Raw genomic sequence first — 23,846 nt, 5'->3', positions numbered from 1 at the left:
TTTCATTAAATGTTGCACACTTCAAATATAATGAATAAAATTATCCGTACTACATTCTTGTTAGACTACAATACCATTATACCGTTATTACACCGTTGCTATTTAATTCTAAAAATTTCATAATTCTATCATTATTATCATACACCTCTATATATATATATATATATATATATATATATATATATATATATATATATATATATATAAAATTAACTATGATATCTTTTTTCTATTCTTTAATTATTATTTTATTAAAATCATTATATAATTACTTTAATTGTTGATTATATTTTAATTAAATTTCTATGAATAGTAAATCATATATGTGTGTATATATATAAAGATACACACACGTACCAATATATGTGACCAGGTACTAGATTAGAATTATAGATATATTATTTAATTATTGTAAAAACAAAATATAAATTATATCAAAATTGTTTATATTATTAATAAAAAAATATAAATTTTGTTCATCTCTATAATTTTCAAATACGATGATTAAAATTTACTACTTTAAGTAATTGCGAAATATAATTTGAACTATAATTTGTAATTATTTGCATTTATCAATTTTGTAATGTTAGACATAAATTTTCGTGCATCACGCATACAAAATGCTAGTATTATATATAAATATATAAATATTATAATAATTAATAATTTTAACTCCTCAAGTCTTCAAATCTCAACTCCAAGTTGTAAGTCCCAACATTTGGTGTTTTAATAATTTTTATTTTTCAAATATTAACTATAGATGAATGATTCTTCATTTTGTCATCAACAAAATACTTCAAGTGGCACTCCAAGTGAGCCAATTGAACAATCGGTTAGGCAAAAAAAGAAACGTTCAAATAGTAGACTTTCACCAAAACCGAACCGAACCGAACTTTTCAAATCGAAACCGAACTCTATTTTAAACTGAAGGGTTTAATTTTTTTAAAACCGAAAAACCAAAACCGAAACCGAAACCGAAAAAAAACCGAACCGAAACCCTAAGTGCTATATATATATATATATATATATATATATATATATATATATATATATATATATATATATATATATATATATATATATATATATAAAATAAGAATTAGGTTTTTAGTTTTTAAAATTAAAAATTATATTAATTTAAGATTTTGACTAAGAGTTGACCAAAGACGAGAATTTGCCTAATTCCTCGCAGGGACGGAGATGAGGACTATTTTCAATTTCTCGCCGGGGACGGGGACGAGGAGTATACTCCCCGCCCTTTTGTCATCCCTACTCAAAATAGGAGGCTAGAAAGTGAAAAATTATATTGCAAAAGTGGTTTCAATATAAGAAGGAGAATAAGATGTGAATTTCCTGCTTTTAAGGGTTTTTAAAGTTTTCTCTCAAGTTGAGACGGAAACTTAACGTTGGAGACTAAACTCGTCACTTTACTCATACTAAGGTATAAAATATAGATAAATTTATAACTAAAGAACTAAGTCGAAACTTACTCAAAAGACCAAATATATATGCAATTTTCTCTTTAAAAATATATGAGCCAACATTACATATTTACATTCGACCAAGGCTGCTAGCTCTCCACATTAGAGTAAATTATTTCTTCTGTCAATTATATTTCATTTTATAAAAAGAAAGAAGCTCAATGCATTTCATTTGGTTGCTTCTAAGATATAATGACATATCTACTTTAAATTCTCAATTTTAATTAAAATTTTACCAAACTCCATCCTACTATATTTAATTTAAAGAATCAAGATACATTAAAAGCTTTTGAAAAAATAGAAATGTCACTGCAATCAAGAGACTATACCCTCCTTAAAAAGATGAAATTGTTTGAACAAAAGGCAAAATAAAAGCATATTATTAAGATATTCCTGTATAGAAGGTAAAAAAACCTCTAAAACTATCAATAGATAATCATCAGTGCTGCAAAACTGCTCTTAGACTACATTTTTACAGTATTTCAAATATAGATGAGAAGTGATACAAACACATCTGCTCCTCCCTAAAGATTCCAAATTACAAATTTATGTAGGATGAAATCTGAATCCTGAAAACTGAAATTAGCCAATTAAAACATCCCTTCCACCAAATCAAATGTATAGGGGTTTTAGAGCCTCAACTCCCATTCCACGATCATCACGAAAGGAATGATACTCTACTTCCTAGACGCGAATAGCTTTCAAGTTCGGAGTATATGTTGAGAAGATAAACGTGAAATGAGGAGGACATATCACCCATTGTGTTCTCCTATCATTTAGGACGCTATAATCAGAAATAACTAAAAGTCTAAGCTGATAGTTGGATTACATATTATATATTATATGCTTAGCACGCCCTCAAAGCATGTGCTTCATCTCAACTAATGTCTAAGCTGATAATTGGACTGTACATTTATGTTTATATATTATATATGCTCAACAGTTGTATCAGGAGAAATGCAGCAAAAGGAAGCATTGATAGAATAGAGAGAGTTACCTGAGGAAGTGAATGTTAGCATTTCAAAGGACAGGACAGGACAGGAGGTCCCCCAATCACGCCAGCAGAGCAGCCTAGCTTGATCTCCAGAGGTATAAATGATGCCTTATAGGCCAACAGCCCACCTGTAAGAGAGCAAAAACAGATAAACAGCCTGAAAGAACACCAAAAACCACACTGAAAGAACATCTGTAACACCTAAAGCTTAAAAATAAACAATTTCTTGATTCCCTATAAAAACTATATATTTCCCATAGTTAAAAACTGAAAGGTATAGTAATAATAAAAATATCATACATCTAAAAATCTGGGATGTCAGATCAAGCCACTCTCAATGTGATGTAAGTAGAAGCGGGCCAACTGATGAGCTGAACATATGACTAAGGGCTAGTTGAACCTGATTTGATCCATGCTCACAACTTACCAAGCTTGTGAGTAATGGGAAGAAGCAAGACAAGTTTTTTCTAAATGACGATTCTCCTAAACTACAAATAGCCTGCAAAGTTGAAACAACGAGAGGTGCCCGTACAGCCAACTCTCTACGTTTACCAGAACCTAAGGGAACCAACCAACGAGTAGATGAGTGAGATAGTGGTCCAGAGCATGCAACTTCAATATAAAACTGCAGGACCTCATGGCATAGGTTGACAAAGTAGGCCTCCATTTCAGGCTCTTCAGAACTGGGAGGTCTGTCAACTGCATGATACTTTAAAACCGTGAGGCAACTTTTATAAGACTCGTTTTCAAGGCGCAATAATGGAGGGTCCTGCATTTGGGTCATGGAGCCAAGTTCATGCAGCTTTGACCGCAATATGGCATCACTGTTTATCTTGTGAGCCTGAAATGCAACAGTATGCACAGCATCAAAGAGGACAACAACATTTTTCGCGGAAAGCTGCTGTTTATATATGTTATAAATCTCCACTACTGCCTGCAATTTTAGAAAGTAACCAAATTCTGTAAGACACTTATCTGCATTGAATCTTCACAGAAATATAACAGGAATGCATTGAAAGTTGCTTAAAAGGAAAAGATCTAAAATCACAAAAAAAAAAAAAAAAAAAAAAAAAAAAAAAACTCATTCTCTCACTTCAAAGATTTACTTCACTTTTCTCCCTAAACTAAACATGAAAGTTCCATGGCTTAAAAGCCTATACTATGTATTCCATTCATCTTAACAATTTTTATCAATGAAACATGACAAGAAAGATAACATCCCAGTGTTCATTGACATAGACATCCTAGGTAGTATTAAAAATTTTAAAAATATAAAATAAAAATAAAATAAGGATAAATGAAGAAAAGGAAGTTTGTTTGGGGGATCAGTAGAAAAATGCATCTGGGGTCTTACTTTATAAAAAATTCAAATATTTAAAAAAAAAAAAAAAAAAAAAAAAAAAAAAAAAAAAAAAAAAAAAAAAGCTACCTGAACTATTAGAAATTGAACAGCAGCCCTACACTTGACATCAGAAATAGAAGTGTATAGATGATGAAGCCTCAGGTTTCGTTTATCATCATCAGGTGTATCTGTTACAGCTGATTCTCCTGTGTTCCTGCTCAGAATTTCCTCCTCTGTCAAAAGCTTATTATTATCTTCATCTTCAATTAGAATAAAAGAGAAATCAGGAAGTGTAGCACGAGCTGCTTCTTTAATAAATGAAACTACTTCAAACCACTTGTCTTCAGAGAATAGATTCCCAGCACTGCTGGTCAGACGAACAAAAGAAGTAATGCCAATACCAGAAAGGCCCTGGTGAGGATGCTTAATAAAACTCACCAATATCGTCAGCACCTTCCACATGAGTGGATTTACTGTGTTATAAAACTTAACTAAAAGATCCACAATCACTTCGAAAGTCAGTGTGCACATATCATAAAGCCACACATCTTGATCTTGTTTGCCTTCATCACCATCTAATCCTTGCTCCAGTGAGTTTTCACCAGAAGGATTAATAGTAAGTTGAACGTAGTTAAGGATCGGAAATAAGACAGATTCAAAGATCCTTTCCCACAATGGTAAAGAGAAATGATGACCATAGTTGCGTAAAGAATCAAAGAGCACTTCTAGAGCGTTCTTCCTGATTTCAGGACTTGGGTCAAGGCTTAATTCAGACAATCCTGTGAAAATGAATCAAAATAAGTAAACTCAAAAGAATAATAAATAATTCAAGTATCAGATCTGGGTCAATTTGAAGCCTCCATAAAATCATAAAACTGAAAGTTAAGATTTTCTTACCAGCCAACAATGGAAACCATAAATAATAATGATCCTCCTTGTTTGCTAACTCCCCATTCTCATTCGTTTTACCATTTCCCTTCTGAAGTTTAGAGATACTTCCTGAAGTTTCTTCGTCCTTGTTCTTTGAAGAGTCGAGATCTCCTTTAGCAAGTTTATCCGCACAGAAACGTAACAAAGCAAAGGCATTAAGATTAATGTCTCGGTCGGGTCTACTATTTGTGAATGCAACAAGACAATTAACACAGACTGTGAAAGCCCTCTCAGTCTCAGTAATATATGGAAAACAATCTCGAACAATCTTTTCCATTATTTCAAAGGCTAGAAGCACAGTGCTTTTGTGGCCATCATAAGCAGCTGTAGTAAAAACCTGAAAACATTCACCAAAAAATTTCCCATATCTTAACAAAAAGAGCTAAAAATAAAATTAACATGAAAAAAAAATATCGCCAACAAATATTTCCCCAAGTATCTTTATAACCAATCAATTAATTAAAAAAAAAAAGCAGCAGGATTTATCATAGAAAGCTAAAAGAAATGTAATTATGAGGTGAAAGTATTAGGAGGGATTCAATACCATGAACATGCTTTTCCATCCTGACTTCACATAATTAACTCGAGACAAAACCATCTGAGACACACATCTGATTATTAACTCTCTGATTTCTATAGCACTGCTCTTATGCATAACAATCACAAAGGGTTTCATAAATTCATTCTGAAAATTATAATTAGTCAGTTCCCCCAGCTCCAGGAATTTCATTGACAACTGGCGTAAAGAGTCCATTGCAAATATGGCAATTGAAAGGTTTTCGGAACAGCCAATGGTCACAAAGAAATCAGAAAGTACATTCCAGATTTTTGACCAAACAAGCCTGATCCTATCCATGTTGTAGTGCCTGTTTATGTATAAAAAAAAAAAAAAAAAATGAAGGAAAAAAAAAAATCCATCACAAATGTTTACCACTATTCAGAAATAAAGAACATTAAGCTGAAACCAGAATTCTATTCAAAAGAAGAGCAGCACTAGGAACAACAGAGGAAAGTGGACATACGCAATCTCAACCATCTTCATGAGGCTGAAAATCCTAGGATTTGATGTAGGTCGCAATTCATCCATAGACACCTTACACAAAGCCTTGACAAAGTCAACTATTGCCTCACTGTTCAACTTTGGGCTCCTAACGAATATGTGGCTCATTTCACCAACTTGTTCAAACATGTTCAAGTTAGAGACCATTTTATTCATCTGTTCAGAGGTAATCTCAGCAGCAGCACTGCCACTGACACCAGCACTATCATAAGAACCCCTTTTCATAGAAGAAGCTGCATTTTTTATTTTCCCAGGTCCTTTCTTTTTCAGACTATTTGATTTGGCTTGTTTCGACTGGTCAATATCATTCTGAGGAAGTGCAAAGAATACGGCATCTGGAGGAGCACCCTCCCATATGAGATGCAAATGCTCAAACCGAGAAGCACATGTGAATATATGTTCCCATGCATCCTCTAAGTAATTTCCATCCTCATCTGCAATTGTTACTATTGCCTGTTTGAAACAAAACTATCACTTAACCAAAAAATGAAAAATATTTAGGATTTTCATTTTCTTTTGGGTATATCTCACGGGGAGATGTATTAAAAGTTAAAACCTAGGTGAAATACCTGGAAAGGAGCTTTAACTTACCGCTAAGTAAAGCCCTTAACCTAACTATGATTTTATGAGCATCAACAAATGTCATTCATTAATGAAAACCTTAACCCATTCATAACTCATTTGATAAGCATGGCATATAATAAACAAATACAGACCTTTATGGCATCAATATTTTTTTGTTTGATATCTGCAGGTGAGTGAAGGGAAGTGAACTTTGCAACAGATATCACAAAAGCATCTCTATGCATTTTCATGGACATTGCTGCAATGATGTGAATAGCATAGCGGAAGCCTTTCAAACACTGAGCTATTACAACTTCCTCATCACTTTGGTCAAGAGAAACACTGAAAGCAGCCAACATTGGAGCCCAGCATGACTCAATCATGAACCTTAGGATCACCACATCTGTTGCCTCATAAAAATATGGCCTACAAATTGCAGAGAACAAGTTTACGAAGGTGGTAAACTATTTATGGAAAAAATAAAACAAGATGCAGCAGATGACACCTATATGGATAATATTTAACAGAACTGTTATAATCTAAGATTGGGGCCAAGGCCACTCAACTGGGCTATAATACACATGGGCCAAACCACACTAAAAGATTGAATCCAATCAATGGCCTTATAAACTCATATGTTCTCTCTTATATTGGGACTCTTAACAACTATAGAAGAAATGGGAAAAGTCATTCCCACCACTTAAAGCAGCAAGTGGAAACTCAGAGCAGGAAATTTTCTCACACGTCAGGCAAAGAAGAATGTGCTAGTTAATCTTACTCAGATGTTGGAGCATTTTCTTTAAATTGTTCGTGCATGTGCTTAATGAGAGCATCACAGGTCTCTATATTTTCTTCCACTCGATTGTGGGCCACAATATCCAGGAAGCTATTTAAGCCTAAAATTTTGTTAGAGTCCACAGGCCGCCTACGTTGAACAGTCAAACTATCTTCATCCTCCATTTTGATCTCATTTCTTGATATTCGCTCAAATAAAGATCTCAAGTACTCCTCTGGCAAATCTTTTCCATCATCAATCCCATGATTGTTCCTTATGAAATCATCAGCTGACATCTGCATAGTTTAAAAGAATATGAATAAGAATTGTTCTAAGTTAGAATAACAGGTATGTATCTCTTTAATATAAGATAATAAGTGTACCTTGCTCTTGACCATGGGACTATGAGCATCAGCATTAAGCATTATGACAGAGTAAGCAAGGACATATGCAATATCCGTACTTGAAAAGGTCTTTGGATTACATTTACAATAACGTTCAGCAAACTTTTCCATTATACGATCTATCTTTAGCGCCTCACATGGCAATCTGAATCCATGTAGAAAGGCCCTGATTGCCTCATCAAACTCCACACCATGGAAGTCAAAGGAATCCACATATGCATGCATTACTTTTAGTGATAAGTCCTCTTTTTCCCCTAGATAATCACCAATTGAAGTCTTATTCAAACCCGAGGTATTTTTAAGGAAAGTAGCTATCTCCTCCACTGAGTTTCCCACTTTATTTTCATTTATCAGGAAATTGATGCCTTCCTTTGGTTTGCGATTAAAAAGAGATATACCTTCCTGCGATGAGTTATACATTAGCTTCAAAACAGTTTGCGGAAAGAGGATAAGCAAACAAAACTACTCAACTGTTATTCAATGTTTCCTACCTGAAATTCAAGCTTGTAAGAATGATACTGCTCAATTGTTGAAGCATCAGAAAGTTCAATGGAGGCTTCAGAATGAGAATCTGATGTTTTAACAGCATCACTCCTATCTCCATTTCCAAAAGGATTTGATGGTTCATAATCACTTTCAGATGTCTCATATTTCTTTGCAGAATGAGGATCTGGAATTCTTAGTTGTTTGTTCATCCAGTCTCCCATAGATTTTAAGATGGCCACTAAGCATTTAATAGCTTCCAGCTTCATGGTTGCTTCTTGTAGGGGTGAGATTGTCATCACCGTACCTGGTGGGGCACCTTGAGCACTTTTAAGAAGCCCATTTACCATCCTGAAGGATAATTAGGATGCCACAATTATTTAACTCTGAATGCAGTATGATGATTAAGCAGTGAGCATTTTTGAAGCATCAAAAGCATACCACAGTGGGTTTTAACATGTCTAACTAATTTTGATGGATTTATTGATGAAGATATGCCATTATTTACTTGGATGAAAGAACAATATGGGGTTACAGCAGGATTTGAAATAAGACATGAAACAAAAGAATTAAAAAAATAAAAAATAAAAAATAAAAATAAAAATAAAAAAAGAAATGTCCTTTATGGTAATTTTATCATCTTTAAATGAAAAAAAAAAAAGAAGTTCAGCAAAACAACCTTATCTGTCTTTAGTATAACTTATCAAATATGTCTACTGAACATAATAAAAGCTTTTCAAAAAATTTCTATATTTAAGTTCTTAAGATATATCTTTTCGCCTCTTATCTACGTGGACCAAATAAGCATAAAACTATGCAAGGAGTAAAGACCGCACCTCTCAAATATGTTTGAAGACTGGGCATCACAGTCATAGTTAAGGAATATATCTACAAATATTTGGCAGTCTACACAAAGCTTCTCAAGGAACAAAAGTACTATCATTTTCTGCTGAAAATTTGGTTGAGAAACATTTTCCAGTACTCTGAGGACAATCATGGGAAAAAACACTCCAATTTCTGCCTTCAATCCAGCTCTAAATCTTGAAACCAGACTAATGAAAATTGAGCACAAGAGCCGGAAAAGAGTTATAAGGCTTGAAGAACTGTTTTTCAGTAGTGACAAACACAAATATTGCTTAATGGCACCTAAAAATCTGTAACACAGAAAAGTAAAGTCAATATCATAATTTAAGATTAAGGATAAAAATTAATTATTGAAAGAAATATATCAAGTATCTGATTTCATAATTTGAATGATGCAAAACATGAACAGAACCCTACACATGGGAAAAGGAGAAGTTCAACAATTGGCAGACAAAATAAACGTGCCTCACCTTTTGTTGCAGCTCCCTTACAAGAAGGATTTTTTTTCTGGTCACTTTACAAGGCTGACTGATCAAATTACTGATTTTATTCATGGTTCCCAAACAAACAAAAGCAAGTCTTCAAGTCACCTTTCCTTAAAACAATAAGGTTCATGACATCATTCTCTAATATTTTTGCTAAATGTTAATTAGGTAATGACCAAATTATCAAACACATTTTTCTCAAAACAAGTACCTTAAACTCAACCAGTATTCTATGAGAAGAACATGAATAGCTTTTATAGAAAATTGCAAAGAAAAGGTCAGCATCAATGCTTAATTGAAACAATGCTTGAAATTACTTGGTTTCTATTTTGGGGGAACTGATATTCCTACATTTTTTGTGTTATCTTCACGAACTGTCTCACCAAAGTAATTTTACCAAAAGGGTTTCATTTCCATCATATCAACCTACATTCACATAATTATCAGAACAAGTTTATATTCATCACAAACTCACATGAATCATATAGGTATTCTTCTAAACTCTTGGGATATTTAGCAGATAGTAGCTTTTCAATTATTGCCGATAAATATGCATATTCATTGCACATTTTTAAGGCATGCTGGCATTATCATAAACACAAAGTTTAGAACTAAAGCTTTCACTGACACCAGCAATAAAATGTACAACAATGGGCACATCTGGCACTAAAGCGATCTTAACAGTCAGTCCAAAGTCCAAACCTTTCACTTGTCCTGAAAACCGTTCCTGCATTCTCCAACAGTATCTTGAGCAACTCCAGAGCCACAATCTTCCCCTTGATCAATTGTGGATCTGTCATATCTTCCTTATGCGGTGTCTTCATGGACAGCTTACATAATGCTCTGAAAACCAAGAAAGCGTCCCGTCTCAGCTGATTACTAATTTTAACTTCAAAATCATCATCCCTCTCCCCATCACCATCCATCAACTCCTCTTTCCTGCCCTCGAGAGCCGTCTTGAACATGTTGATCTCCCAGTACTTCACATCCAACATATCCTTGTCTGTTGAATCCAGTACATCAGCAGGGTTAGTCAACTCCACACCGGAAGAAGTAGCATCGAATGCCATGGTGTATGCAACACCATCTGCGTTTGTACTCATAGGAGAGGTGATCAACATCCCATCCACATCTGACATAATTTTAGTTATAAAACCCTGGACAAACATTGTCATAGTCCCATCTCCATCAACCTTCTCTGCTGGCTCCATCAATTCCGCCACTGCAATAGGCCGGAGCGGGATGGTAGTAGAGTCCGCCTCCATTCTCTGGAACACAATCACCAGAATTTGGATCAACGATGCCTTGGCAGTAGCCTGATTCATTACATTTTTGCTCTCCAAGCATAAATCGTAGCAAGTCCTCACAACCTGTAGGAGAGAATCTCCCTGGATTCGCAGCGATAGTGATGTGACAGAGGATAAGGCGGTCTTAATAATAAGCAATTCGACGTGATCGTCGCCAAGTTCAAGGCATTTGCTCACAGCCTCGATCACCTTCGCGAGAAGCCTGGACCCGGGTCCGCCAGTCGGGTCAGCCTCGCCGCGTAGGTAGCCCTGGGTAATGAGCTTCTGGACGGCGTCCAGAGCAGGCTCGGCTATGTGAAGGTTGCCGGAGGCCAAAGCGGTGATGAGAGGGCTGAGGAAGAGCTCGGAATTAGCGAGGGAGAAGTCGGCGAGGACGCCGGGGAGGCAGGGTGACGTCACGGAGTCCCATTGGCTACAAGGGGAACTGGGAGCTGAACCAGGAGTGCTTGGGGGTTTGTTGGGCGATACGAAGCGTTCAATAACGGATTTGCACTCATGCGCGAGCTTAGAGTGCTTCAGCCATGAGCCGTTCTTGATGATCTTCTCCAGGGCTGGGACTAGGATTTGGTTCAGGCGGGAATCGGCTTCTGTAGGAGAAGAAGCCATTCCCAAATTCAGTTACACAATATTATATTATTATTGTAATAACCGCCGGAAAGCTACAATGGCTGACGAGTCCCATGTCTTTGTCTCCATAATGGAAATGGCGTTGCTTGGGAGAGGAATTAGAATCAGAAATGGAAATGGCGTTGCTTAGGGGAAGAATTAGAATCTGAAATGGAGGATTGCTTCCAGATCGCGGTTGCGGGATTGGCTGTTTTGGCACACCAAGTCCAAAATTGATGAAGGGGTCTGGATTATGGAAACAATTACGGAGTATTTTTTTTAAAATATAATTTCTTTGAAAGGAAAGAATAAAGTGTATCAATTCACATCATAATCTATACTATTAATAAAAATAAAATCTTTTATTTTAACATTTTGTCCAAAATATATCATACTGCAATTCTAATACAACAATATTAAGACTCATATTCTTATTCATATTCAACAATATTATTCTGTCACTACTCCAATTCGTATATATATAGCATTTGATATTATTATTCACACACACACATATGTATATATATATATATATATATATATATATATATATATATATATATATATATATATATATATATATATATATATATATATATATATATATATTGAATCCGGTGCACACCCCCTAGTCAGTCGAGCACACTCCCTGATCGTTGATTTTAATTTTTTGACGATTTAGATTGATTACCACTTAGATCCCATGTTATACTAATTTTTTTATGAAGCATGGGTCTTTTTGTCCTTAAGCACTATATTTGTTACTTTCAATTTCATTTATTTCCATATTTATAAAGATTTGTAGCGTTATTTCAGCTCTCCTTAATCAATATTTCTTTCTCTTAGCGATTTTCTTTGGAATTTTACGACGGTGTGTGCGTGGGTGTGGAATGGTGTGTGCGTTTTACTGTAACATGGCTCGTACATCATGGCGTGCTGGTTTTTTTCATAAAATAATGTGTTTTGATATGTGCGTTTTGTGATACAAGCATGTACATTTTGGTTTGTGTGTTACTAGTTTCGGACGTGTGCGAAACGTATCCAAAAGAAAACAAAAATATACGAATCTAATTTGGGTATCGGCGTTTGAATTTCGAGTAGATAATCAGTGTGTAGTAGATATAGTATTGGGCTTGTTGTGTTTTTTTTTTTTAAATTGTAGGGAATTTTACGATGGTGTGTGCGCGGGTGTGGAATGGCATGTGCGGTTTTCTGTAACAGGAGGTGTACACCATGACAAACTATAAAACGCACACACCATTCCACACCCACGCAGACACCGCCGTAAAATTTCTCATAATTTAAAATTTTAAATGTACAAAATATAATTAATTATTACCATGGATAGGGTCCCTAATAATTTAAAATATCAATTTCCATTCATAATCTCCCTAATATAATACTTAAAATTTCAATTGAATTATATCCATAATTAAACCTATATCTACAATTACTATATATATATATATATATATATATATATATATATATAGCATTTCCATTATTAGTATACGTATATGATATATATATATAGCATTTCCATTATTAGTATACGTGTATACGATTTGTTTATATAATATAGTAGATTTGCCTTTGTAAAATATTTTAATAGTAGTTTAATATATCTATAATTTTGTAGAATATATATCTATATTTCTATACTTCTATACTATATCTACCTCTACAATCTATCTACATCTACAATACAATTCTAATAAGAGCCAATAATGTTAGGCCCTTAACTGGAACAAAAAAAAAAAAAAATGTCGGTACTATTGTTTTCTTAAAATGAATGATTCATATTATTTGGATTTTAGTATTTTTTTTAATGATTTTTCTTATTTACCCTCTATTATATTATTTTATTCCCTTAAATAACCTAAATTCCGTTAGTATAAACTTTAGTAACGGAATATTCTGTTAACTATTTATTATTTTTTAACTTACTCATTAATTTCTATAAGAAAGGTCTTAGGTTCGAATCCTATCCCAGTTAGAGTTGGTATAATTGTTAAACATATACTACGAATATGTTAAAATGTGTAAAAAAATATATAATATAAAATTGAACATAAACTTTAGTCAAATAATTAGTCCGACTAAATACATAACATTCAAAGTTGAGCATCAAATATTATAAATCAATAAATTTAAACATCATTTGATTTTTATGCATTAAAAAAAAACAAATGTAGGTTAAGTTTTTTTTTTTTCATTTAATTAATCTTCTTTTGATTATTTAGATCGGAACAAAACTTAATATTTCAATTATACTTTTGCATTATTGGTATGATTTAGGTTGTTATGGTATTAATATTTTTTGTATGTATTTTTATAATGATACAATTGTACATTACTTTACAAATATTATACTATTATTTTTTTTATCGGACAAAATTGTTCTTATATCATTGTCAGACATGCGCGACCTAACTACAAAGTTGTTGATCATAAATACAATTACACCTGGACTCTAAAACGGTAGGACCATTTTCCAACAAGAATTTGAAAATGTTGACATCCCACTAGCTCCAATTAAACAAGTTTACACATCAGAATTTTATCAATGCATGAAAACTTCTAAAGTAATTTGTGGAAAACTTCCAAAATTGATGAAGGGGTCTGGATTATGGAAACAATATTTTTTTTTTAACTATAATTTCTTTGAAAGGAAAGAATAAAGTGTATCAATTGACATCATAATATTCTATAAAATATAAAATTCCTAAGATGTTTTTTAAATTTTAATTAATTATTTTAAAAAATTATTTCGAAATTGGTAACCGTCATTTCAGATAAATAGGTCAATTTGGACCTAATTGCATTATTTTGTGTTATTCAGAAACCCAATTGTATTTTTTTGAGTTGGATGAGCTAATTGCAATTTGGTGTGCAGTTGACTGGCTTATTTAACCTTTATTCCTAATTTTTTTAAACTATAATTTCTTTGAAAGGAAAGAATAAAGTGTATCAATTGACATCACTAATATTTTATAAAAAATAAAATTCCTAAGATGTTTTTCACGGATAAAATCATCGAAATACTATATGATTGATAAAACATAAAATACACACTTGTGCATAGGCTATTAGGCTCATTGTTTAAATCTTTGATTTTTCTAATTATTCTTGCACTAAAATGATTTAATTTTTTACATTTTACATTGCTCAAGATTATTCCCGACGCCATTCACTACCGCCTTCATCGGTCGAGATTGATTAAACGAGAAGATGCTCTAATATTCGGCCAACCTTGACTTAGTACTCATGAAATCTCTTCAGTTTTCCATGCCCAACGGGGGAATAAAATCTAAGAATTTTCCATGTTATGATGTCCGGCCAACCTTACCTTTTTTGCCTTAAGATTAAAATTTTTGCATAAACATAGAAAGACCAAATTTCCCTTAAGATTAAACCAAATCAAGTTAATTAAAATTTTCCGGTGAGATTTACCCGACAATTTAGCGGGAGTGACTGAAATTGATAAATATTGAATAGTTAAGGTACTAAATTGATAGTTTTGAAACTTGTGAACTGCAATTAACAAGACCCCAATAGTCATAGAACCAAAAGTGAAATTTTCTCTTTTCTAATTAAGTGCATGACTATGAAATTTGTATCACATTTGGTCCTGTCGTTCAATTTTCCACCCAACTATTGCTAGAAGTGTTCTTTCCAGAAGAAGCAAATGTAGTGCTCTTCTAGAAGTACTCCTTCCGGAATAAGCAAATATTGTGCTCATTTCGGAAGGCAATAGTTGACTGGAAAATTGGACAGTATGACCAAATATATACGAGACAAGCCGATGCCAAACTAAGAGAAGACAACGAATCGTTGTGACGTGCGTTGTGAGAAGAGGAAAATGTGTTGAAAATAGAAACATCCACGCACAACACAATGTTCGTTGTGACTCTCGTGGATTGCGTAAGTAACCGGACAACGAACATTGTCCGGTTCGTTGTGAGAAGCGTTGCGGCAGCTGTGCAGGAATTTCCAAGAGGGAGGCTATTTAAGGGATTTTAGATAGATTTTGTAGGGGAGGCTAAAATTGAGATTGGAGATTTTCATATTTTTAGTTCAGAGATGAGAGTTTAGAGAGAGAAATATTCAAACTCTTAGATTTTAGAGTACTCTCTAGCTTCTCTTGAAGATCCATTGAAGAAGGGGATTGACAACCTCCCAAATCAAGAGATCTTTGCAAAGTTTCATCTACTTGTAATCTACATTGGTATTCTCTATTTCTACATTTCAATTGCTTAATTAGGTTTTTAATTCATGAATCCAATGTTGATCTTTATGACTTTGCTTGGCTAGAGTAGTTGGGGTTTGAATTGTGAAGTGCTTGATTATGATGCCTAGCTATGTGACTTAATTTTTGAAGTAGGGATTGAATAGTTTCTATGTTATAAGTCTTGTTGTTAGGGATTGATTTGTAAGCATTCTATGGAGCTAGGCCACCTCCTAGGGTTGTGTTAAGCAAGTGATCTATGCAATTGCTTTGCTAGATCAATTGAGGCTTCAATTTTTGACACTTTCTAGCCTAAAAACCCAAGAGAGTTAGGTTGGAAAGGGTAGTGTAGGCAAGGTGTTCGAGGAATGGTCTAAGAGACTCCAAGAATCCAAAATGGATGCCTAGTGTATCTTATTTAAATCCTAGTAGTCAAAGAACGAAAAGAAATTAGCTCACTCCCTAGACTTCGGCATATGTAATGTTCATTTCCCTATGTCTAATGATCCTAGGTGCATCATAATCATCAGTGTCGTCCCTGGCCATGTTTGGCCAGGGCATACGCACAGGGCCCTCAAATTTTGGGGGCCCCAAATCATCTAAAAGAATATGTATATATTATGGAGTTATGTACACACATTTCATAGTTTCGTTGCTGTGCCCTCAAATTTTGGGGGCACTTTTATTAAAAAAAAAAAGTATATATTTATGTTTTATATATTAAATTATTAGTGTTGGTATAACTTATGTATAAAGAAATCAAGACGGTCTAAAATTCTACAAAGCTTACATTCCTAATTCCTAAAGACTTGATTTATGTATAGAGTTATAGTTCTATAACTTAAGGAATTGAGGTGGGCCTATTTGAATATTGTAAAAATTATTATATATAAAGAGTAAAATTACTCATATTCCTATTATAATGCATACACGCAAGATTTGTATTCATAACGGAAGAATTCCTTCTCAGTAATCATTAATTTGAAGTGTGTTGTTTGTACATTTGACATCCTCAATTTTTTTTTTTATAGATTATTATATATTTTGGTACAATATAATATATCTTCATTTGATTATAGTATATTTTTGTTACTTAAAATAATATCAGTTAGTCATTCCCATCATTCTATTTTTTGTTTAGACTTTTCCTAATACAATTTTTTTTTGAAAGTTCCTAATATAATTTTTAAGCAATCAATATCAATACGAATATACAAATCTTATAATTTCAAATAGATGTATACTTTCAAATATTATAATTTTTATAATTTCATCATTAATTTTATTATTTAAATATATAATTAAGAAAATTATCCATGTATTGCACGGGTAATTTACTAGTTTACAATTATACAAAAAGAGGCCCATGTTAAATTTTCGCACAGGACCCCAATCTTCTTAGGAACGGCCCTGATAATCATCACTAGCAATTCAACCCCATTTCTTTTATTGTTAATTCAATCATTAGTTGTTGCTTAGTTCTACCTCGACAACCAACTTGAATGCGTGCCCCAACCTCAAGCACACATGAATGCACGGTTTTTCCACATCAACGATGCGTCATACCAGCATTAATGCACCAGAGCCCATCAAATCTCTAAAGTTAAGAGTGCTTGGGCAAGAGTAGTACTCGGATGGGTGACCCCCTAGGAGGTCCTCGTGTTGCATCCCCAACACTCTTTTTAATTTCTCTTTTAACCCGCTACGGGCAATGTGTTCTCCGGGGATAATAGAGAGAATTAGCGCGTTGAGAAGGGTCCAAGTATATTTTGCGAGCAGTACATGACGGATGCGATATGATCATACTAGCACTAATTCACTGGATCCCATCACTTCAAACGAGAATTGATTGGCCTCATCAATTGTTTAGAAACTCTTGTGGAACTACAAACAATGTTCTATGGCCAAAATGGAGCTAGCATGTAGGGCTAGATGAGTAGCTAGAACTCCTAACTACTCATCGTTGAATAGTGATTCCCGTATGATGCTAGCATGCTTAATGCTTTAATGATTCAAAATGTCCGTTGACATGAGTAGAGTATGCGGAATACTCAGAAAAGAATCACTTATGTGAGAGAAAAATAAGACCACTTCAAATGAGAATTAATTAGCCTCATCAATTGTTTAGAAGCTCAGAAACAATGTTCTATAGCCAAAACGGGCACACCCATGAGAACTAAACAAAGGTTTGGAGGTTCCTGTGTGAGATATATCATCGTTTACACAAAGAACAGTACAGTTCAAAGACATTGTGTTCTACCCGACAACTAGTAAAGTAAATATACCTTCACAACGGAAGGTTTAAAGGGTAACACCTACATATCTTATGTAGAAATATTCCACTAAGAACTATTATGTCGTTTGAAAATTATTTATTTTTTGGCATGTAAAATGATTGAGACAATGTTTTGAGTGGGTCCACTTCTGATTTGGATCGGGTTAAAGTGAATTTGAGTTCTCTTAAATGAGAGATTTAATTCGATACATTATATACTCAAAACAGATAATGGTTAAATAAAAAATTGATTTTCAAAGTATACTTATTTGAGTTGGAAAAATAGAGTTGGTAAGGTTTTGAACGAACCTTCGTACCACATTGAAAAATAAATGTGAGTTTACACACACACACACACACATATATATATATATATATATATATATATATACCCTATATAGGGTCAGGTTCCTGTGAGGTCAGTGAGGCATACACCATTAGGTATGTATAAATGCACCACACAGTGTTCGTAAATACACCATTATGTGTGGTGTATTTTTTTGTGTGTGGTGCATTTTTTAACATTTCATTCTGGTGTATTTTCGAACACTGTATAGTGCCTTTATGCATACCAAATAGTGTATGCCGCACTGACCGCACAGAAAGACCTGATCTCACAGGAACCAAAATCTATAGGGTGAAGATCAAGTGAGGATAGTTTAATTTGCTAGGTGAGGAATGTGGATTATTATTAGCTGTCAGATTAAACAAATAAATGGCTGAGATTACACAATTGTTGAGAATTAAATCCCACCAGGACTATGTGGTCTAATGGTACCCGGGTTGGACTTCCATTTGGAAGATTATGAGTTCGAGCCTCAGTGGAGGCGTTATTGGTTCTTTGTGTTTCAGTAGGTTGAGAAAGTATATGAACAGATACTACAATGTAATAGAGCCAGTAACTTTCAAAAAAAAATAACGGTAGTAATAATTATTTCAGGAGAGTAAATAGGTAAAAGTAGGTGTGGGCTGGCAGTGTCATCTATGGTAAATGCGAAAAACACGAATCGTGTACCTAGAGTTGGCGTCTTGGATGAAGGTGAAATTGCAATAGACTGCAGTCCATTCACGCAAGGTCTTCTTCTGTCTAACAACACTCCCCACGCCTTAGGGACAACAAACAAGCACTAGTAAAAAAATTGAGATAATAGAGTGTGTTGTTTTGGATAGAATTAGTTTGAGGGGCTCTACAATACAAAGGAAAAGGATTTACATTGGCTAAAACTGTGCATTTTTTAAACAATACTGTGCGCAGACATAGTAGGCGTGTGGGCACTGTTTATTGTGCATGATTATATACTTTCTGAGTGCAATTTGATTTTTTGAAATTGGAAAACTATATACGTGATTGTGCACTCTGTGTGATGAAGGTATTGTAAATAGTCATATTTGGTTTAAAATTTAAATAAACTAGTTTGGGTGGTGGTTGGGTTGTTTAGTGTGTAAAAAGATGAAAAATCAAATTTTATATTCGGTTTTATGTGTGCATTTATATGGAGCGTTTGTGTGACAAGTCATGTGGTTGGTTGACAAATTAATGTGTGCATTTTAGTGTGTATGCAGTGTGCATATATAGTAGAGAGAAACACTTTTTGTGGTCTTGAAAGCAATTGTTCTTGAAAGCAATTGTTCCTCAGTGATGATCAGGGAACAATGTTTTATGGGCGGTGATTTGAGACACACATGATATAGACAAACACTTTCATGACTCTTGTTTTTGGATTTGCACTATACGTACAATGATTTTTGGTAAAAGATTAAACACCATGCTTGTCTTTTCTTCCCAGACGCATATCTGAAAAAGATATGGTGCAGTTGTGATACAAATGTAAGTGCATTCTACCATTCGTGCATGCCAGTGTAATATCAGCGTGCGTTAATGACAGTTTGTGAGGTGCATTCTACATTCTACCAATCGTGCATGCCACCTAACTGAATTACTTTGGTTGCATTCGTGAATGAACTTATACATTGGAAAACAAATTTAAAAAAATAGTGTTGAAATAAAATTTGAACAGAATATATGCGGAATAAAAATTTAAAGACCAATCTGAATCCAAAATTTAAATTTAAACGTCAAATGCAAAACACTTAAATCGTATGTTGTAGCTAGTGAAACATATCTAAGATGGTTTATTACGACTAAGAAACTACTCAACGATAGCATTAGGGAGTTATGACTATCATGATGGCCAAGTTGTTTACATGTCCTACATTGACGCTTGGGGCGAGAAGCCTTCTCCACGGCCGACTCTCTAAAAGGCCTAACAACATCATGACACGTAGGTGTCCAATACTTAGTCGCACCCGAAGAAACGTCTATAACACAACTTTGGAGAGTTTCAAACCGCCCTACACGCACAAACAACAAAATAAAAAAAAAAAAGAAAATAGGATTAAGTCATAACCAACCAAAAATCTCAAAAACACATAGCTAAATCACCCCAAACTTATTGTCACCAACACGGCTGAAGATGCCCTTGGGGGAAATAAAAAACTGGACTACAGGCCATGAATGCAAACATACAGTAAACAATAATGCACAATTAATGGACCTTGTACTCGAAAGTAGGCCACATAAAAAATTACCATGCCCGGAGCAAAAATAAATAAGTGGGAATTTAAAAAATTTTAAAACCTAGACAAAAAGCCAAGAATGGCCAAATACATAAAATATTAACGCGGCCTTGATAACGAATCACCCTCCACAAAAAACTAATGACTTACGGCAATAAACAATGACAATTTCTAGAATACAAGAACATAAAAGAGGAATGCACATTTCTAAATAAACCACAGAAACCCAATAACAGTGCATACAAAAAAAATGAACAAAAGATCGTGAATGCACAAATCCATTAATGAAAAATGCAGAATCCACAGACCCAAAGCTATACAGTATGGCACAATCAATATTGCCATACCCGAAGAAAAAATACGAAATAAAATGTGAATAAAAATAAAATTTTAAAACCTGGACACAAAGTCATGAATGTCCAAATTTGAAACACAAATCTAAACTCATCCATGACAATGACATTAAACAAAAAAAAATAAATAAATGACGGAAAAAATAACAAACCTGGACACTCCATAGCAACAAACGAACTCAAAAAGAAACACAAAGATGTGCACGCATGGGTAGCTCAACTGGTCATAGAGGTGAAACTTTGGAATAATGACCAGGGATCGAGTCTCACCAGCGGCAGTGTGGGAGCAACCTCTCAAAGTGAGGGGGGTTCCTTGTGCGCAGTGAGCATGGTTCATGTTCTGAGTCACCATGATTTACATCATTCCAAATGCTCTGTGGGAAATACTATACTAGAATTCTACCTTACCTTAATTACTCACCATACTCACCATAAAAACATGCACAAAATCCCAAACAAATAAACTAAGAAAGGTAAAAAAAAAAAAAAAAAAAAAAAAAAAAAAAAAAAAAAAGACCAAAACACCCTAATAAAGCTACTTAATAAACAAAACTAACAAAAAATCACAACCACACATCATCACGAAAATCACAACCACACATCATCACGAAATCCACGGCTATGATTAATCCACAATCCTCATGGGGAGAAGTGTCCTCATTTGATACTCCCTCTTCCCGTGTGGTCATGTGGTGATTTTCAGAATACACCAATAGTTAAGTAAGATATACACCATCAACATCAAGAAATGCACCACAAAAAACGCACACAAATTAGGTACGCATCACCAACAACACAAGAAATGCACCACAAAAAACGCACACAAATTAGGTACGCATCACCAACAACACACCATACAGCCACCGGCTATCCACGCCAGATAGCCGGTGGCTGTCTTCATTCTTCACGGACAGCCATGGCTGTCTAAGGAAGACAACCACGACCGTCTTCTGGATCTGGACGTCTTCATTCTTCACGGACAGCCATGGCTGTCTAAGGAAGACAACCACGACCGTCTTCTGGATCTGGACGAGGGCTACGATCTTGGCTGCCGCCCTTGTTCCAGGCGGAGGGGACTGGAACGATCCCCTCTGTTTGGAACGAGGGCGGCGGCCAAGGCCGTAGCCCTCGTCCAGATCTAGAAGACGGCCACGACTGTTCTTTTTTTTTTTTTTTTTTTTTTTTTTAATATTATTATTATTTTAATTAATTAATTTATTTATAATAAATAATATTTTTAATTTTTAATAAATAAAAAACATTTGTTTTAAAAAATAAAATAAGAAGGACACATGTCAACACCATATCAATTTAACATGATAAACAAGTCATATTAGACTTAATTGAACAATTTTACCAGTTTAGGGGACTTTAGGGGATCCAATTGTACTATCCACTTGACTTAGGCAATCAATTTGACACTTTTTCCACTAATCAAACCCACTAACTCAATCAGTTAACAGGTATTTACCAAACACCTCCCTAATATATTAATTAGGGACACATAATTTTGAACCAAAATCTACAATGGCACAATTATTTAATAACATTATTACCTGTGAATTTTATGCCAGAAAGCCTTCGCTTGCGTGTGCTAGTTTGAGATCCAAAAAACAGGGATCACGAAACGAAACAGTCAAAATAAATTGCGTATTCTATAGCGGTTTAGGATCATTATTGAACTAAGAATTCGGATATTTGTAGTTCCGGGACAGCTTACACAAATGAATTAGTTACACAAATGTTTCACAATTATTAATTTAACAAATAACATGCCTTTTAAGATTGACCAAACATGGCTCCTGGGCATCCTCACAGTCGGCTTCATCGGCGGCGCATTTTTCATAATGACGTTTCTCCAGTCGGCGACGGCTCCGATCCTTTGCAAGACGGCTGGCATGCTAGCAGCCGCGGCGGCGGGAAACTCCAGCTCGAGTTCGAGCTCGAGCCAGACCCAGCTCCTGGACGCCATTTTCCACTACGCCACGTCACGGCTCACCCCGCAACAAAGCGTCCAGGAGATTAGAATGAGCATGGAGGTGCTGAAGAGACTGGGGCCCACCAACTTCCTAGTTTTCGGGCTGGGCTACGACTCCCTAATGTGGACGGCCCTCAACCTGGGCGGCACCACTTTATTCCTCGAAGACGACCCGAAATTCTACGACGCCATTGCGGGCCGCAACCCGAACATAACCGCCCACCTCGTCAAGTACACCACGAAGATGTCGGAGGCGGGGGAGCTGGTCCAGCATTTTAGGAACGAGCCGGATTGCTCCGCCACGAGGTCCGCCCTGCGTGGCAACCGCCGCTGCCGCCTGGCGCTGCACATGCTTCCCGACGGGGTTTACGACGTGGAGTGGGACCTCATCTTGATCGACGGCCCCAAAGACTCTTACGCAGAGGCGCCCGGCCGGATGGCGCCCATTTACTCCGCCGCCGTCATGGCGCGTAACCGGAATCGGTCGGGGGTCACGCATGTGTTCTTGCACGATGTGCATCGCAAAGTAGAGAAAGTGTACGCCGAGATGTTCTTGTGTAGGAAATATTTAGTGGGTGCGGTGGGGAACCTTTGGCATTTCCAAATCCCACCCACTTCCAATACTCATTTTTGCTAAACTTTTGTTTTTCTATTTAATATTTTTGGTACATAAAAAAAAAAATTAAGTGACAAAATTATTCCATTTCCAAGTTAAATTTAACTTTATAATGCCATCATAGTAAAAATTAAAAGAAGAAATAAGAGAGCGAAACTCCAACATAAAATAAATATTAAACTTGATCCCAAAATTTAAAACTGCGCTTTGTGTGAAAATCAATACTTATTAGGTGAATCATGGTCTACATAACTTATCTTCTATGCATATAGTATGTTATTTCTATGCACAGGGTATATTATTTTTATAAGTAATGTGCATTATTCGAATGTATACAAGATAATATGTAAACAACTTGATGGTTCATTATTTATATACATAAAGTTCACTATTTGATTTAAGCATGTATGTTTTAGACTCATTTCTACTGTATATAAGATTCATTATTTATTTTGTGTGAATGTGTTTTAATGCATAATCCATGGTAAAATTTGCCTATAGAAACAATTTGACCAACTCGATTG

General features: G+C 34.8%; 2 protein-coding genes across 4 annotated transcripts; one reads left to right on the top strand and one right to left on the bottom strand.

Moving 5' to 3' along the window:
- Nucleotides 1-614: 614 nt before the first annotated feature.
- Nucleotides 615-23,401, top strand: LOC109149058 (probable methyltransferase At1g27930). The gene is made up of 3 exons (XM_019296685.1): nucleotides 615-626; nucleotides 1,869-1,878; nucleotides 22,471-23,401. The coding sequence occupies exon 3, from the start codon at nucleotides 22,501-22,503 to the stop codon at nucleotides 23,341-23,343; it is 843 nt and encodes a 280-aa protein (XP_019152230.1). The 5' UTR covers nucleotides 615-626; nucleotides 1,869-1,878; nucleotides 22,471-22,500; the 3' UTR covers nucleotides 23,344-23,401.
- On the bottom strand, nucleotides 1,897-11,347 carry LOC109149054 (brefeldin A-inhibited guanine nucleotide-exchange protein 2-like). Of its 3 annotated transcripts, none has more exons than XM_019296677.1 (13): nucleotides 10,085-11,347; nucleotides 8,870-9,187; nucleotides 8,042-8,384; nucleotides 7,530-7,952; nucleotides 7,150-7,442; nucleotides 6,524-6,797; nucleotides 5,770-6,260; nucleotides 5,292-5,613; nucleotides 4,715-5,084; nucleotides 3,905-4,596; nucleotides 2,776-3,409; nucleotides 2,479-2,632; nucleotides 1,897-2,250 (listed from the first exon to the last, which is right to left on the bottom strand). In XM_019296677.1, exons 1-11 carry the CDS (start codon nucleotides 11,293-11,295, stop codon nucleotides 2,810-2,812), a joined length of 5,337 nt encoding a protein of 1,778 aa, XP_019152222.1. In that variant the 5' UTR covers nucleotides 11,296-11,347; the 3' UTR covers nucleotides 1,897-2,250; nucleotides 2,479-2,632; nucleotides 2,776-2,809. The 3 variants fall into 3 exon arrangements, with proteins under 3 accessions (XP_019152222.1, XP_019152221.1, XP_019152223.1); XM_019296676.1 differs by having other exon boundaries at nucleotides 2,479-2,603; XM_019296678.1 differs by having other exon boundaries at nucleotides 2,479-2,603; nucleotides 5,770-5,963.
- Nucleotides 23,402-23,846: the final 445 nt, after the last annotated feature.

This window comes from Ipomoea nil, unplaced genomic scaffold, assembly GCF_001879475.1.
Source record: "Ipomoea nil cultivar Tokyo-kokei standard unplaced genomic scaffold, Asagao_1.1 scaffold2149, whole genome shotgun sequence".
NCBI lineage: Eukaryota > Viridiplantae > Streptophyta > Magnoliopsida > Solanales > Convolvulaceae > Ipomoea > Ipomoea nil.
This window is presented reverse-complemented; position numbering and strand designations above follow the sequence as displayed.

What these genes read in the sequence shown, in the direction of transcription:
- LOC109149054 (XM_019296677.1), bottom strand. Translation starts at nt 11,295, where the DNA reads ATGGCTTCTTCTCCTACAGAAGCCGATTCCCGCCTGAACCAAATCCTA. An exon ending in GTCCCATGGTCAAGAGCAAG is followed by an intron (nt 7,443 to 7,529) that starts GTACACTTATTA and finishes TAAACTATGCAG; the next exon opens with ATGTCAGCTGATGATTTCAT. An exon ending in GATGGAAAAGCATGTTCATG is followed by an intron (nt 5,085 to 5,291) that starts GTATTGAATCCC and finishes GAATGTTTTCAG; the next exon opens with GTTTTTACTACAGCTGCTTA.
- LOC109149058 (XM_019296685.1), top strand. Translation starts at nt 22,501, where the DNA reads ATGCCTTTTAAGATTGACCAAACATGGCTCCTGGGCATCCTCACAGTC.